Raw genomic sequence first — 16,294 nt, forward strand, 5'->3', positions numbered from 1 at the left:
AGCTGCACTGCCAATGGATTCCTGACTGCTGCACATACAAGACATATTTACAGAGTCTCCTCCGTGACAGGAATTCTAAAGCCTCATGCAGAAAGTAACTCAAAGGACGTAATTAAATCAGTTAAATGGCTTGGGCAGAGAGATGCAGCTACAGATAGATTTCAGCTCTCAGCACAGTCACAGGCCACAGGAAAAGATTAGAAGAGCAAGAACTGTAAAAGCTCCAGGACCAACCACTTGCTTTTCTTTACTTAATAAACTATAATCCATGCTTAACTCTGGCACGGACCAGGTGAGCCTCTGAGCACAGTGCCCTGGGATGAAGGCAAGTGTTTGGGATAGGCAGGCACCATGCCAGCATCAGCAGAGGTGACATTACCCGGTGACAAGCAAAGCCAGTGTCAAGAGCAGAAATCAAAGCCCAGTCAGTTGATTTTCATCTGTTAATGTGATGTGCAGTGAACAGGGAGCTCCTGCTGCCTTTTTGGAAGCAAGAGCTTGGGGTGGAGCGTTGCTGGAGCAGGAGGGGCTGCTCCAGCTGCTGCAGAAGCAAAGGAGCCTTTGCACAGTGGGAGATCTGGGAGCCAAGAAATGGCCTCGTGTGCTGGAGGAGCTGTGTGAATCCAACCATTAACAGAGCTCGTGGGCAGTTTTACTGAACAACTAGGACAAAGGAGGAGCAGGGCTGTGCGGGGCTGGGGGCTTGGGGAGCTACCCCAGGGGCTGCTCCCACTGCCCAGCAGCTCCAGGCATGGTCTGGCCCCTCTGGACAAGCTCCAGTGACCAGAGGAGAAAGAGAGACACTGCCACAGAGAGAGGGGACACAGAGAACAGGACAGCCCCAAGATCCCATGGCAGCATCTGGGCAGAGCTGCACAGACATCTCCACCCCCCAGCAGCAAGGAGGCTACCAACAACCTCAGTGTACAGACAGGGCCACCATCCTGGGTGAGGGTTTCCTGAGATCACAGGCAAATTTGTACCCATCACAAGGTCCAGGGCTTACCTGAATATGAGCAGTATCTATTCACTTCTTCACACCCATGGGAAAAAGGAGTTGCTAAAAAAATCAACAAAGCTGGTATGAAATATAGAGTAGCCACCATTAACATCATATTTATTGTTATTTAGTTGCTCAGTAAAACATATACAGATATGTACAATATGCAGGAATACAGAAGACTGCACTTTACATATTTAAAAAAAAAGAAAGAAAAATAACACTCAATTTCATGAGCTATCGTCACAGTCTTCCAACCAAGCATTTAGGAAATGAATTTAACAAGAATTAAAAAAAAAAAAAAAAAAAAAAAAAGATTACAGGATTGCCTAACACACAGCAGAGTCAAGTTTTCATATTTTACATGTGCAATAACATTTTTCAGAAGAGTTTGCTAATGCAGTACGGATTACCAGTGTTTTGAGGTTTCTTTTTTTTTCTTTTCCATGAACCAAATTTAGTACAAAGAAATAATATCCTTTTGCTTAAGGCTGTTTTAAAGCTGTAATATTCTTGGGTAGTGAATAGTGATAAAGTTATTACTGCCGGAAATCAGAACCTGCAGTTTCATCAGTCAGAACCTATGAGCGGATGGACTCAAAGCAACAATTTTAATAGAGAATTTCTAAGACAAAATTAGACTATTTCCTCCGTTAGCCTTAAGCATTAAAGAAGAAACAATTCTACAAAAATGGGTTATGCTCTTCCACACCATCCCTTGAACAGCTGTGAATCCAGTAGCTGACAAAACCTTACACTGCAGCTTAACAAAAATAAGTCAAATGTACCAGTTTGGTTTCTGTTGTCCAACCCACCCACCCAGTGCCCATCCCACTGCTGTGCTCACCTCACCCCTTCCACCTCCCAAAACTGGAACGTTTTGCCTTGTTGGTGGTGCCTGGAAGTCCAGTCCCAACCCCAGGTTCCCAAGGGCCAGCCAGCCCCAGAGTGACCATGGGGACCACAGGACCTGCACAACTCCCCAGGTGATCCAAGTGACAGAATTCTGGTGCTCATCCCCTTCCACCCTCAGACACCGTGAAAACCTTAACTAAGTAACAAGCCTAAAGCCCCTTACTGATGCTCAAACAGCAGAGAGCAAGTAACCCCAGGAGAATGTGATCTGGAGAAAAGTTGCAGGAGTATTTAATAAACGAGGCCTATTCTGTCCTTTTTTGGCAAAGAGGTATTTGATCGCTCCCTCCCAATTGAAATGCAAAGGGAATTTTACTCGGTTTGCTACGACACTGCAAGCTGCAGACTAAGCACGGGGTTTCTTTTAGGGAACACAGAGGGAGCCAGGGCACAGGGCCAGGAGATGGGGGATGTCCTGGCTCCCCCAGCCCAGCCAGCCAGGGAGACTCCCCAGGGCAAAAGGCAAAGCCACATTGTAGCTGCTGTTCCCAATCCAAGGCAGATTGAGCGTCCTACCACCCCTCTTTGCCTTCTTGTCCAGCTGCCCCCATCTGGAAGCCCTGTAGGACACACAGGCTGGAGGTTTCTCCCAGGCATTTGGGGAACATGTATCTGATAAAATTCTCCCCCTGTTGACCCAACTTGGCCCCTGAGGGAAGTGAGCCTCAGGCACGGAGCTCTGCAGCAAGCAGAGGTCAGACCTCAGTGCAGCTCAGCCTTGCCACTGTTCTCTCAGGCTCCCACTGCTGTCTGTGCCTCAGTTTCCCTCCCCACAAGAGTGCAACTTACCTCTTCCACAACTGGCTTTTACCTACAGCTCCCAAACATGTTTCAGTTGGAATATTATTATTTAGAAAATGACATAATTTCCGTTCTTACCATGTCAGGCCATGCTGACACTTTATATGTGTTAAAAAACTGATCAGTGTAAAATCAATGGAGAAAATGGGTACAATGAAATTACTGCAGGTGCTGCCATGCTGACAAAGCTTGAACCTTCTGTATATGCTGTGAGTACCACATGCCCAGGTGAAGAGCAGGACACAATGCTTGTCCTGGTCAGAATGTAGAGTTTCTGTTCTGATCTTTGGCAAAAAAGCAACAAAACCCTAAAAGCACAGGTTTAGCTGGTCCTGGCTAACAGCTGCCTCAAGCAGAGCTCCTTCAATCAAGATCAGACAGGAGGTCAGCAAGAGGACTGTGTGTGACTGTATGATTCAGTTGAACTCCATGGCCAGTGAGCCCAGCACACAGCCAGCCACTGCCTCCAATCCTCCCTCTCTGACAGTCCCAACCCTGCACTGCACACACAGCCCGGAGCAGAGCCCGAGGTGGCCAAGTGCCACAACACCCAGGGCTCCAGGCTGCACAGCTCAGCACTGGAGACACAGCCCCTGGCCTCAGGGCACCTCCTCACCTCACAGGATTCCACTGATTTTAAGGGAACTGCTTATGCTCTGCATTTCCATAAGCAAGTGAGAAAGCAAGTTCCAAGGGGATGAGAACAACACTCCTGGAGAGAAGTGCAAGCTGCTGAGAATGAGCCAGCAGTACTGGGTGGTGAGACCAAGCCACCACAGCTCCACTCAAACGGGGATTTCTCTTTAAAAGCATCTGAACTCGGTGTTCCCTGACAGGTTCCTTCCCGTGGCACAGGGTGTGCATCCCTGACCTCAGGAAGCCTGAAAAACCTGTTCTCTTCAGTGCAGCAGGAAAGAATAAAAACAAAGCACAAGGCAAGGGACTGCACTCCGAGCAGGAATGCCACCAGCCCATGAACTTGGCCGAAATTTTCAGCTGGAAGTGATGGAACTCAGTGACTGGTGTCACCCCAGGGCCCCCTGCTGCAGACTGAGCCCCCCACAGCAGCACATGTGCTCTGCTGACAGGATTTAAAATCAAACACATACTTAGGTAAGCCAGGACTTGAGGAATCACAGGCAAAGAGGCACCTTCTGGAAGGGGGCTGACAGTGATTGCTAGGAGATACTTTACTGGGGATGGTGACATTTTATTGCAGGTGCAGGAGGAGCTCTGCACTCCTGGTTGCACACCCTGACAAGAGGTACAAACCATCCCAGCTTTTTGATCCAAACCAAGTCGGTGTGAGGCAGCTCCACAGCCAGTTGCTCCAGGATGGGCAAAAATCCTCATCCTCGTGGAAGCTCCAGCTTTAATACAAAGTAAAATAATATTGAAAACCAAGATTAAAAACTATCCAAATTTATCCAAAGTCAATTCATTGACCAGACCCATAAATCAATCCATGCATGGTTAATAAGAGCACATTCAAATCACATTTCCAAACACTGTGAGTCTCTCTGAAGCCACATAGGACTGAGAGTGAGGATTCCAGACCTCCCTTGGCTTTTTAGGCAGAATTTCCTCTCCGTTGGTGTCTACCAAGAATATTACCTCAAAATAATTAAAGACCCAGCACAATCATCAAAGATAAAATATAAAGCAGTCTTCAACTCTGTCCCTTCAGCAGGGACACATTTGTGAAATCATGAATAAATAACCCTAGAGAGGCCAACCTTTATTTCACAACCAAAACTAAACCCTCTAGTGCTGTTCCTGAGCTCCAGGAGCTGTGGGAGGTGAGCTGCAGGCATGGGGCAGGACAGGGCCACTCCTGGGCACAGGGACACACAAATCATGGACAATGTGACATAAAACCACTGGAGAATCAGCCCATCGTGTCAGCTGTGGCTTTATCTGGTTTGCTTCCAACTTTCATTTTGAATAAGCATTATCTGGCCCGAGCAGGAAAGTATGGCTTTCCTTTTATTGTGTGCATCCAGCAATGCTGTTCTTCAGTGTGTGGCAGAAATGAGGCCTTGAATGAGTTTGGGGGATTCTGACACCAGGTCTCCCTGCCCTGGCAGATTAGGAAATGCCACCCCTGGGCACACAGCCCCCTGCATCTCCCAACCTGGGCGATCCCTGACCCCTGCCACGGCACTGGGAGCTGTTGTGGCAGGGGCTGGGGCACACCCAGGCGAGTGCAGGGGACTTGGACCTGCTGCCAATCAACAGCATCTTTCTGCAGTTTAAAATGGGCAAAAAGTGGGCAGGGTGCAGGGGATTTTCTTCTCCACTATCAATAAAGTGGGAAATGCAGGAGCACCATCAGGCCCAGGCAAGCAAGAAGGAGCCTGGGCCTTTGGAGGAAGAGATAATGACATAAAACTTATTTAAAAAAACCTCTCCATACCTTCCCTGCAGTGCCTGAACCAGCCCATTCATGACAGAGTTCCATCCCAGGGTACACAGAGGAAGGAGCATCCTGGCCTCACCAGGAGGCACAGAGCAAAACAAGGCTGAAAACAGAGCCTCATTCTCTCAGGAAAGGGCAGGTCCATGCCTGAACATTCAACAGAGCATCAACTGCTTGGTTGGTATGAGACTGGCAAAGGCTGGGTGTCACTGTAACATATGATTTAATGCTGACCATTTCACTTTCACTGGTGTTTATTCCTGAACTGCTGCTCCTCAGGATCACCATCCTAATAAGCACTGAACAAAGCAAAACAAAACAAAACAAAACAAAACAAAACAAAAAAAAAAAAAAAAAAAAAGAAAAACAAAGCAAATGAGGAAGAAAAGGAGGAGGAGGAGGAAGAGGAGAATCTTTGTCTTATTATGACATACGTGACTTGGACACACACTGAGATGAAAAAGGAAAAGGCCTCATCTATAAATGTATGCCAAGGTTACAGAATAATGGGAAAAAGTGGTCTAGCAGGAAAATCTTAAGCAAAAGTGTGCTAACTGCAGAAGGGTTAACACTGGTAACATACTGTGGCAGAAGATTAAAAAAAAGTTGAGGTTTACTTTAAATTAACCCTTTCCAGTCCATATGCCACTAAGCAGGTACCAACCTAGAAAAATAGTCCACCTAGCAGTAGCGGCCCTTTGAAATTAAAAAAAAAAAAAAAAAAAGAAAAAAAAATTTCTTTTGTTCAAGTCAGGGCAGCCACAAAAGTCCCGAATCTGTTGGAGATGTCTGAGTGCAGGGACCTCCACGTCGGCACCGCAGTCCGGCCCTTGGCCTCGCCCACGTCGTCCGTGCAGTGGACCGAGAGGCACTGCAGGTGGGCGCCCGTCTGCGCCGCCGCCGCCGAGGTCTTGCTCGGGGGAAGGTCGTGGGCTGCAAAGGGTTCACAGAGAGAGGTTAGGAGACCTGTGATTTGTGCAACCCCATCCACTCACAGCCTGCGACCCCAGCCACTCACAGCCTGCCAGTGGTGTTGCCACCACCTCTCTCCCCCCTGGCTGCACCCCTCTACTGCATCTCCGAGTCACCACCAAAGATATGGCTCCCCCTGCCCACTCTGAAGTGAGATCTTGTTCACCAGGCCAGAAGAACACCCAGCACCTGAGAGAAACCAGTGATGTGTCTGAATGGACCCAGGACCGATGAGTGCGTCCTAGACCGCAGCACAATCGGGAACTTTCCTTCCCTGCTGGAAATGGATGCTGAAACACCACCAAGCAGGAAGCCAACCCCAAACCCTCCATGCCCTCATGGTCAGTCCCAGCATCAGTCTCCCTTCTCTCCTCTTAAAGGAGCACTGTGATAATTTTCTTAAGAATTCGTTCTTTTTAGGACTTGGTATGATCTTCAGCTATCATTAGTTTCTGTTAACCACAGAAATGTAAGACTTTAACTGAAACATCCTAAACAATGTCCCTAAGACTTTTTCCTCCAGCTTTTACAGTTCATGTGAAGAGTAGCTAAAATGGGTAGAACGTGACAAAGATGCCAAAAACCAGCTGTAACTGTTTAACATCCCAGGACTTTTCCTCCCATCACCTTTCTCCTGTTCCACAAAGCCAAACAGTGTAGGGGATACCACACTTCAAGGGGCAACTCATATTACTTTCACTGAACCTCCTGTTATACCAGACACAATACTAGAACTGAACAGCTTGTTACACAATCACAATAATATTAAAAAATAATGCTAAACTAGCATAGAAGTCCCTGGTTTAAACTGGAAAAGGCTTTCAATGCTTGATTATCACAGGATGCCAGGGATACTTATATCTAAAACAGTGTAACACCACACAGGAACTACCAAGAATCTGAGGATGTGATGCCATCAATGCTGGGAGAAGGAACCAGGCTCCAGAGCAGCACTGCTGCCTGCTCAGCCCTGCTCTGGGTTAGTGCTGCAATGTGCAAAATCCACACAGAGCTCTGCTGCACTCCTCAGCCCGGCCCCCTGCTTGCTTTACTGCAGGCACCCTCCTGTGTTGCTCCAGTCAAGGATCCAGCAGCAGCAGGGCAAAGGTGCTCACACTGTCTACACCCAAAGGGATTCCAGCTCCCCTGCAGTTGGTGATGGGTGGTTTTAATCAGTTTTAATAAATAGGCAGCACTGAGGGGCTCAGCAGAAGCATGGAGCAGAGGCTGCTGCGTGATAACCAAAGTTCCGGCAGGCAAAGAGGTGTTGGCACAGATCCCTTCCCAGCACATGGAGCTTCTACTCTTCTTTCCTGTCACCCCTGAGTCCTACAGCTTTGGGAAAATCACAGGGCAAAAACCCCAGACTCCCTGAATAACCACTATTTGATCAGGTGTTCAATTAAACTTACTGTCCAGAATGCAAGTATACCTAAGACATTTTTAATTTATAAAATATTCAAAGCTCAGATGGGATTGCGCAGAAAATTGTGAACAGGAAATGTTTTCCTTACTTGTATTTGTTCACAAGACACGCAGTACCCACTGTTTTTATTCTTAGGTCTCCCTGACTGCACAGGACATGCTGGGCTCGGCACAGGAAGAGCCAGCGCCTCGAGATTAGTCCTTGTGACAGCAGCTCTCTTCCTCTCCTGCAGAGAAAGAGGAAAGAGTCCCACAGCTGAACTGCTGCCACAAGGGGCCCAGGGGTCCCAGCAGTGTTTCTACAAGGGCTGCAGGGGACCCCCAACAGCCAAGGCAGAGGTGGCACATTCCCAGGCTGGGATTGGAGTCAGAGCTCCCCTGCACCAGCTGTGCAGGCACCCCAACACCTAGAACAGAGCTGCTCCTCAGCAACGACTACATAAACAAATTCATGTGCCACAAGGAATTAGAGAATAAAACATCAGGCTTATTTGTTTGTAAATCAGCAAATTCTTTCTAAGCCATTTGCTGTGGATAAAATCCATAAGCAAACTATTGATAAAGAAATCAAAACAAAATCTGTCCCACATGGATGAACAAGATTCCTTGGCTTGAGAGGAAAGTAAAAGAGATGAGCAGGAACTCACCTCAGTTTGCAAAGCCAATACTGACTGACACTGTCCACACAAGCCTGGCTCACCATGGGACACCACTGTGGGAGCTCCAGCTCTCCTGTCTGTCGTTAACGAGCACAGAAAGTGACGTATTCAAATCCAAAACAAAGAGAGCTTGCAGCAAAGCTTGCACTGGCACAAGAATTCTCAAAGCCAATCTGGATGGAAATTTTAAGTGCAATTTACTTTTTTCCATTATTTCTGTCTTGACAAAAGTATGATGCTTTCCAGGAAAAAAACTTTGTAGCAAAAAATTAAAGTTGTGCTGATCCACCTGGTGAGAATTATGTTCTTAAGCATGAGGTACTGCCTGATGCCTGTCCAGAACAGTAACTCTCCCAGCAGAACTCTTTCACCAGCCATCCTGTCTGCCTCCTCCCTCACAGCCACAGTGTCCTGGCACTCCCCAGGCACAGTGTCCACGGTCCAGAGCAGTTCTGGTAGCTGAGAGGGACGTGACTCGGCACGTTAAAATTAGTCAGGTAACGCAAGATGGTGTCACCACATCATTGCCTCACAGCTGCCAAGTTCCAGATAAATCATTGTCAGTCACAAAGTAGCTCACTGAAAGCAGGGAATTTTCAAACAAATTATCTTTAAACTGCACAACTGCCTCTATTAGCAACTCCTGCAAGAAACTGGTGTTATTAAAAAAAAGCAGTACGCTGCTAGTAAGGGCCATCCTCCACACCCAAGATCTTGAGATGGTCTGGGTGGAGACTTCCCCTCCAAGCCAAAGGACATGACACAGAACCCGGGACTGACAAAAGCACAACCACCCTGCACAAAGGACAGCGTGTGCCACTTGGACACAGCAAATGCTGAAGCAGAGGTAAGAAATCAAACATCATCTATAAGCTCGTATCATGTTCATGTGAAAGGCATGAAACTCAAAGCAGTAAAGTGACCAAAGACCAAAAGAAGTCTGGAAAATACTCCCCCATGGTGGTGTCCTTCCCCACTGCTGTTGATGATGCTGTGGTGGTCTCAAGAGACAGTTTGCTTTTAAACAAGAGCTTCTGACCAGCTTTACCCAGCCAAACACATTCCAGCCATTCAGCCCCAGACAAACAGCAAGAAGAGAGTGCCCAGCCAGGCTCCCCAGCCTCCCTCCAGGCCCGACCCTCTGCTCTGACCTTGCACATTTGGGAAGCTGCTCTTTCGTTCTGCTCTACTTTGCAAAGGCACACAGCCTTCAAAAAGAAAAGGTTGCTGTTTGTTTGTTTGTTTGTTTGTTTACACAGCATTAATGGCAGCGTGGTGACTAACCCAGGAGCCTGGCCAGCAGCGTTGGAGCCTGGGGACACAGGAAGAGAACCAGGAGCTCTGCACCACAAAAAAATTCAATACACACACTACAGGCTGCTTTTCCATATCATCTCAGAAAAAACACATTTCTTCAGTGAGGTTAGACCCTGGCATTCACCTTACTCTGCAGACAGCATGTGTACACACCTTCAGTCCCCTCCAGCTTCCTTCTCCCTTTTTCATGAGACCCTGAGCAGTTAAGCTGCTCAATATAAAGCCTCTTTTGTCATGTAGCATCTTCTTATGCATTATGAAAAAACAAACTTGTTCTCTTTACTGTGACAACCCCACCGAGCACTCTGCAAACCCAGAGGTGTCCCAGTTTTTAAGTAAAGTAATCCCATTAAAAACGAGTTCACCTGCACAGCTACCACACATTGAGTGCATCTTCTTGTCAGAGAGGAGGCTAATTGAGGGAGGGCTGGTGTAGCCAAGGCAACTGCAGATGCTATGCTGAGACACCAGGAGCTGATGCTGCTCTTCAGGTGCTGCTCATGCCATCCTTCTCATTTTTACCAAAATCACCACCAACAAAAGGACGGAAAGCAGCGAGACACAGGAGCGAGAGCACAGACACAGTCTGGTAGGGGTCTGGTTGGGAGTGGGTTCCACTCCACATGTCAGCGTTCCTTGGAGATTGAAGTGACAAACAGGAGGTGAAGATCCCTAGAACGGCTCCTCGCCCCAGGGCTCATCCCTTACACTTGCTCACCGCCGTGACACGGCTGCGCTGCCCAGGGTCCGGCTGCCCGGCACAGCACGGCCCCGCCGCCGCCCTCGATGGCCAGCCGAGCGTGAAGGCCCTGCATTGCTACTCATCTTGTTAAGGCTGAATCGCAGGATTTGGCCAATAACACGATATTCCCTGATCAGAGATCTGTTTCCCCTCCACCATCTGATAACCACTCTTAAAGGACGCGTTAATGGGCTTCCCTTCACTCCGTGCCCGTTAAGCAGAGGCCGAGCTACCGTAAGAGGGAATAGATTTGAGTAATGATCCCTTATGAGGCAGCAAACCTACATATAGTGTTTAAAATTATTCCCTTAGGACAAGATGTTTTTCACCAAATCTCCCACATGACAGTTTGACATATTGGTTCAGGCACATAGCTCTGCATTTGTACACAGCACAGAAGCATCTCTTTTCAGTTTTTGAGAAAAATAAGGTCTGAAAACATTTCATGTTTCCCTGGACACTGGACCTAGTCTCCACAGATTAATTTATTCCTGAAATTGTATTTTTAAAATTGTATTTTTAAACACAACTAGTTCATTTGTGTTGATAAACAAATGAACAATCTCCTTCCTCACCTCTGCAGCATTGACAAAGTCCTTGACAAAGGCATTTTCTTGACCCTGGAATACAAGGAGGCAAGGGCTTGCATTTGTTCCTAGACACAAACATGGCACCTGCTTACACCATAAACCTGCATGGCTTTCAGGTGCCTTCACCCCTGACAATCTGTGTCTGCTCTGGGCTGGATGTCTCTGCTGTTCCCAGTGCTTGGAGGGCACAGACTGCCTCTAAGCCCAGACTGGCAGTGCCCAGCTCTGCTGGCACTCAAGGAAGAGCCTCAACTACCCATTATTAGAACATTGCTCCTAATTTGATTTTACCTCATTTATTCTGTGTAATCCCTGCCTGTAAGACACTTAAAGGTGCTGCTCTCCCCTGCTGCTCTCTGCTCTGTAGGCACAGAATTCAGTGTTGGTGGTTGAGGTGAGCAGCTGATGCCAAGGACTCACTCAGCGGAAATGGGGACAGGTGACTCCTCACACTGCTGACCAGAAGCACTCAGCACAGACACCCCAGCTCCAGGGTATGGGCCACATTTCACTCCTTGACATTTCAAGAAGCCATTTGGCTTGGTCAGCCCCTCAATTTATTGTCAATGCCCAGCCAGCTGAGCGCTCTCTGAGAGCCTTTCTCACGGAAGGAGGAAGGGCCCTTCATCAAACATGCGTGCACAGAGCTGAGCACCCTCCCACAGCACTCATATATCCTGCAAACCAGGATTAAAGCTCTGACTTTGCTGCAATATCGACAAGACTCACCCAAAGGCATGGCACACCCAGGCTAATACACAGTCTGTTCACCCTTAATGCTGCTTGCTGCCCACCCTGTCATCAGCCCATCAGCTCTGGCAGCATCCTCTGGTCCTCACAGGCCCTTCCTCCACAGACAGCTTGATTAATTAGAGGTGCCTGAGGCTCTAAAGGGAGCATGTATCAGCCCATGCTACAGAGATGTTTATTTTGTTTTCAGTGGTCTCCAAGCTGGCATGGGGCTCCATCAGAGCTCGTTGCTTGCACAGAATTCAGATAACAGGAGACACATAGTGCTTGCTGCAAATACATATTTTTCTTTTTTCTCCCTTGACCTCTTTTCCTGCTCCTGTTTTCACCAGGAGCAATGGAAGGATGTGCACGCCATGACAGGGAGGCTGCCCAAACCCACGGCAGCGTTAAGAGTTTGCTGTCAGGCTGTAGGATTACAGTCAGACTGTGAGCCACATGCTCACACAAAGAAACAGAAGAAACCTGTGAAAAAAACGTGAAGTAGGAAAAATGCTAACCCTATCAATGGAAAAGGCAGCACTCATCTCACATGTAGCATGACCTTGAAGACACAAAATGAAGGATGTGTGGATGAGGACAATGACATTGCTGTTGTAAAATCCACTGTGCCAGGAGGAGACAAGAGATGGGGAACTCATTGCTCCCCACCTTGCTGCCACTGCCCTGCAGGAGAGCAACACACCACCATGGCTCCACAGGCAAGTGTGAAACTGCCTACACCTATTTATTTCTCTGGAGGCTACTGTTAAATCACTGCTTTCCAGCTCTATGACTCTCCAAGAAGAAAGGCAAGCTCTGCATCCCTGGAGAAGCCAGAAGCACCGGGCCTTGGGACAGCACCAGCTCCTGTACCTTGCTAGGTGGCCACAGGGACAACGGACTGTTTCTAACTCATATCCTTCCTCTCTTTTGGCTACCTTCAGTTCCTCTTTTCAGCTTAACACACTGACTCTCAGGCTGGCTTCCCTGCAAAACAAAAACCACAGAGGGGGGTCCTGCCTACCTCCCTGGTGAAGTGGCTGATGTTGGGGTTTGGTTCTCACAGAACAAAAGACCATTCTGGCAAACCAGGTCCCACCCCAGCTGCAGTGCTGCTGTTTGCCAGGCTGGTCCTGCCCACCCCATGCAGGTGAACCACTGCTTGTCTGTGACAGCCATGGAAATCTGAGCCTCCAACCAGGGCCTAACCCAACCACACAGCTCCAAACTGCTGGTCAGTTCTGGTGCCATCACCAACACTGTGCTCTCCTCAGCTCTGCACAGTGTGAGAATGGTGGCCCTGGCCAAGCAAGGAAAACTGGCATTAAAAATCAAACCAAACCAACTGCCAACAACAGCCAGATAATGTCTGGACACTTCCAACAGAAAATAAACGTGAGTCCAGCAACTGCAGCCCCTTCCAGCACAGCTGACCCATCCATATGCTGCCATCCAACACCAGTGAAGACTCAGGCAGCTCCAAGTTATTTTCCAGAGTCTGTTGCTCTTCCCCCTCAAAAAACCCGAACACTTCTGCTCATCTCTGAAAGGAGTGAACTGCCTAAGCCCCAGCCACCAGCTCCATCACCCTGACACTCAGACCTGGCACTGGAAGAGGCTACAACAAGCAGCTTCTGTGACATAACCCCTCCTTCTGAAGGGCTGTGGCTGTCTCAGACATGGCCCTGCCTCTGAATCCAGCCCCCAGTGTGAGAAGACCACTTCCTTAGCAGGAAAGAATATTGGCTGACTGATCCTGTGTTTTCATGCTGCTGGCATACATCACCTGCTTGCACTAACTAAATGCTCTGAGCCTATTTTCACCAAGAATGACAAATGACAGATCCGTGATGAGTAAGGAAATGCTGGGTTTTGCTTTCAAATTTATTTCATATGTACGCAAACTATCACATGACGGTTTTACACACAGCTCCAGCCCATTCAAAACCCATCTCTTGACTGCCAGAACGCACAAGCAAACAAAAGATCTCCAATAAAATCCAAAGTGGAATTTTCTGATTGCACAGAAGTCACACTAAACCATTCAGTAAGCTCTCACTTAAATAAAACCAGTTCTGGACACTGTCTAGTATTATTTCAGGGCAGGCCAAAATTGAAAAAAGATGCTACTTAAATATTCTGCATTAAATCACCACCTGGACATTCCAAAAATAAGGTAAAATGCCAAAAGGGGTGTACCAATGGATTTCTAAAGGCAGTGAATAATTCATGATTATGCACAGAGCAAACAGAAAGAGAAACACGTAAATTCCAGCGCTCCATCAGATTTGCGCAAGAGTTTTGACACAACTGTGGCGGGGAAAATAGATATTACAGTAATAAGTAAGATATTTAAGCTCTGCAGAACATACATGGGAAACTATTTTCCTTTAGTGAAAACAGAATTAAAGCTGAAGATTCCCTTCAAAGAACTTTGTTCATAGTCATTTAGTTTCAGGATGCAAATTAAATGAGCACTTGTTAGCCAAGCAAAAGAAGGGAATTAGCTCTGAAATATTTTCAGTCTCTCGTGAGGCTCAGATATGCTCGGCCAAAGACTTTTAGGTGTTTTGTCACATTGTTCCCCAAGAGCTCCCCTGTGCTCTCACACCCCAAAGCCACATCTGCATCCAGCCTGGCTGCCAGGGCTGGGACAGGGATCTGCTTGGTCCCTCTGTCTCCTCCCTGGCTCTGCCCACAGCTCCCAGAGGTGCCTCTGCCCCATCTATAACTCACAATTACGAGAGCCCGTAACACAAAACTGCCACAGGCAAAGTCAATCTCTCCCAGGGGCCTCACACATCTGAGGCTCCTGCACACCAAGAAACGGTGATCATGTGCAGTAATGCTTGGGGTTAAACCACACAAGTTCAAGGATATCCCTGAAAACACAGTGGGAGTTTACCAAAGGCTAACATTAGTGAGAAGAACCAGTATCAAGGATCATTAGCTCTTTTATGCCATTTATTTACAGCCTACCTTGAAACATCTCATTGCTCTGTAGGACACCTCCAGCTGAAGTTTGGTGTCTCAGGGGTGAATGAGGAGACTTTGAGAAACAGTGATCATGAAAACAAAAGGTGTTCAAGCAATTTTACCACTCACACATCAAGAGAGAAGAATCAAGAATTTTACCACTTACACTTTCAAGAGAAAAGGAAGACCAGAGACCTCAGGTCAAAGCTGGCACCTGCAGAGACACAGCTCAGAGATGGACAGAACAGGCTGAACAGGGCTCTAAGCACCTGGCCTAGTGGAAGGTGTCCCTGCCCATGGCAGGGGTGTGGAACTAGATGAGTTTAAAGGTCTCTCCCTGCCCAAACCATTTTGTGATGCTATGGGGCACTCCCTGACCTGCACTGTGCTCAGCAGCACCAGCTGCTTGACTCTTGACACTCCAAAAACAGGGGGTTCCAAATCACTGCTTGCAAGTCCCTTGCAAGTAATTCACAGGCAAATTCTAAAGAATCTGCAAGGAATAACTAAAAAGAATCAGAATTGTCAGGAGGCCTGAGTTTCTTAAAGAAGGGTCAAAATCTCTGCTGAAAAACATTTAAGTGCTGGCAAATCAGACTGAGAGCTGATACCCAACACCGCCTGGGCAAATTCTTACTAGATCTCTTCTAAAAAAAAAATCCCAAATTCTGGTATATCCTAAGTTTTGACTACAGAAAGAGATAGAAATGTTGTCATATAATGGTTTTGACATATTCAGAAAGATCCCCTAAAGCAGCAATAAGGTGTGGCGATGGAGCTGGGGCCCAGAAGTCTGATGGAGGAACAGAGTTTGATAGAATAGCATGTTTAAAAATTAAATCTATCTGAAGGGAAAGAAAAAAAAAAATATTAGAAGAAATGCACGACCAAACGAGGAGCAATGGCAGTGAGAGAAATTCAGCATTAAAAAAAAAAAAACACACAAAGAAACCTGGCATTCTTAGGTACAGCTGTAAGTGCCACTATTAGGATAAGAGAAATATAAGCTCATCTTTTACTTCCAATTGTCACATCACTGTGGAGAGTATTCATGAAATTCTCAGAATAGCAACGAATCAGGAGCAAACAGCTGTTCAAGCAGGAAAGTCACAGGTAGACAGACTTTCCTTGCTTCAACAAAAAATTAACTCTAAAGTTTCACAGGCCAGTGAATCAACAAAATGGGCCTGTACAACACAGGACAAACAGTCTCATCTTCCAGCCCAAAGCTGAAATATGGGCCTGTGTTCTCCTTCCGGCCATATGCTCACGTGATTTATGACCCACAACAATTTCAATACTCCTGGAAAATGAAAGAACAGCAGACAATTAGTTCATCCCACTCTGCTGGGGATTGTGTGGGCTCTGCCCTGCAGCACCTCCCCAGGGAGTGAGGGCCAGCAGCCCCAGTTGCTCCTGGCAAGGGCAGGGGAGGGACACGGGGCTGAGCAGCACCCAAGCACTGGCACAGGGAACGCAGCACATTCCCAAGACTTCACTGCATGGAGCAGCCCACAGGAGCACCAAGAGAGATGCAGAAGGACTTCTAACCAGGAGTGACAAGACAAGGGGGAATATCCCCCATCTGAGAGAGGGCAGGATTAGATTGGATATTGGGAAGAAATTATTTACTCAGCAAGTACTGAAGCACTGGTACAGATTCCCCAGAGAAGTTGTGCCTGCCCTATTCCTGCAAGTGTTCAAGGCCAGGCTGGATGGAGCTTGGAGCAACCTGGTCTAGTGAAA

At 47.4% G+C, this 16,294-nt stretch overlaps 1 protein-coding gene across 2 annotated transcripts in view; it reads right to left on the reverse strand.

Moving 5' to 3' along the window:
• MN1 (MN1 proto-oncogene, transcriptional regulator) overlaps positions 1 to 16,294 on the reverse strand; it is an 83,312-nt gene that overhangs the window by 47,625 nt on the left and 19,393 nt on the right. Inside the window, exon 2 of one of the 2 annotated variants that reach the window (XM_036393166.1) lies at positions 1,092 to 6,068. The exons of the other annotated variant lie outside the window; for it this stretch is intronic. Within the exon in view, the coding sequence (XP_036249059.1) occupies positions 5,881 to 6,068 (188 nt within the window). The 3' untranslated portion in view covers positions 1,092 to 5,880. Of the gene's footprint in view, positions 1 to 1,091; positions 6,069 to 16,294 lie in introns of those variants that run through there. 2 annotated transcript variants of the gene reach the window in all.

This window comes from Molothrus ater, chromosome 18 (assembly GCF_012460135.2).
Source record: "Molothrus ater isolate BHLD 08-10-18 breed brown headed cowbird chromosome 18, BPBGC_Mater_1.1, whole genome shotgun sequence".
Taxonomy (NCBI): domain Eukaryota; kingdom Metazoa; phylum Chordata; class Aves; order Passeriformes; family Icteridae; genus Molothrus; species Molothrus ater.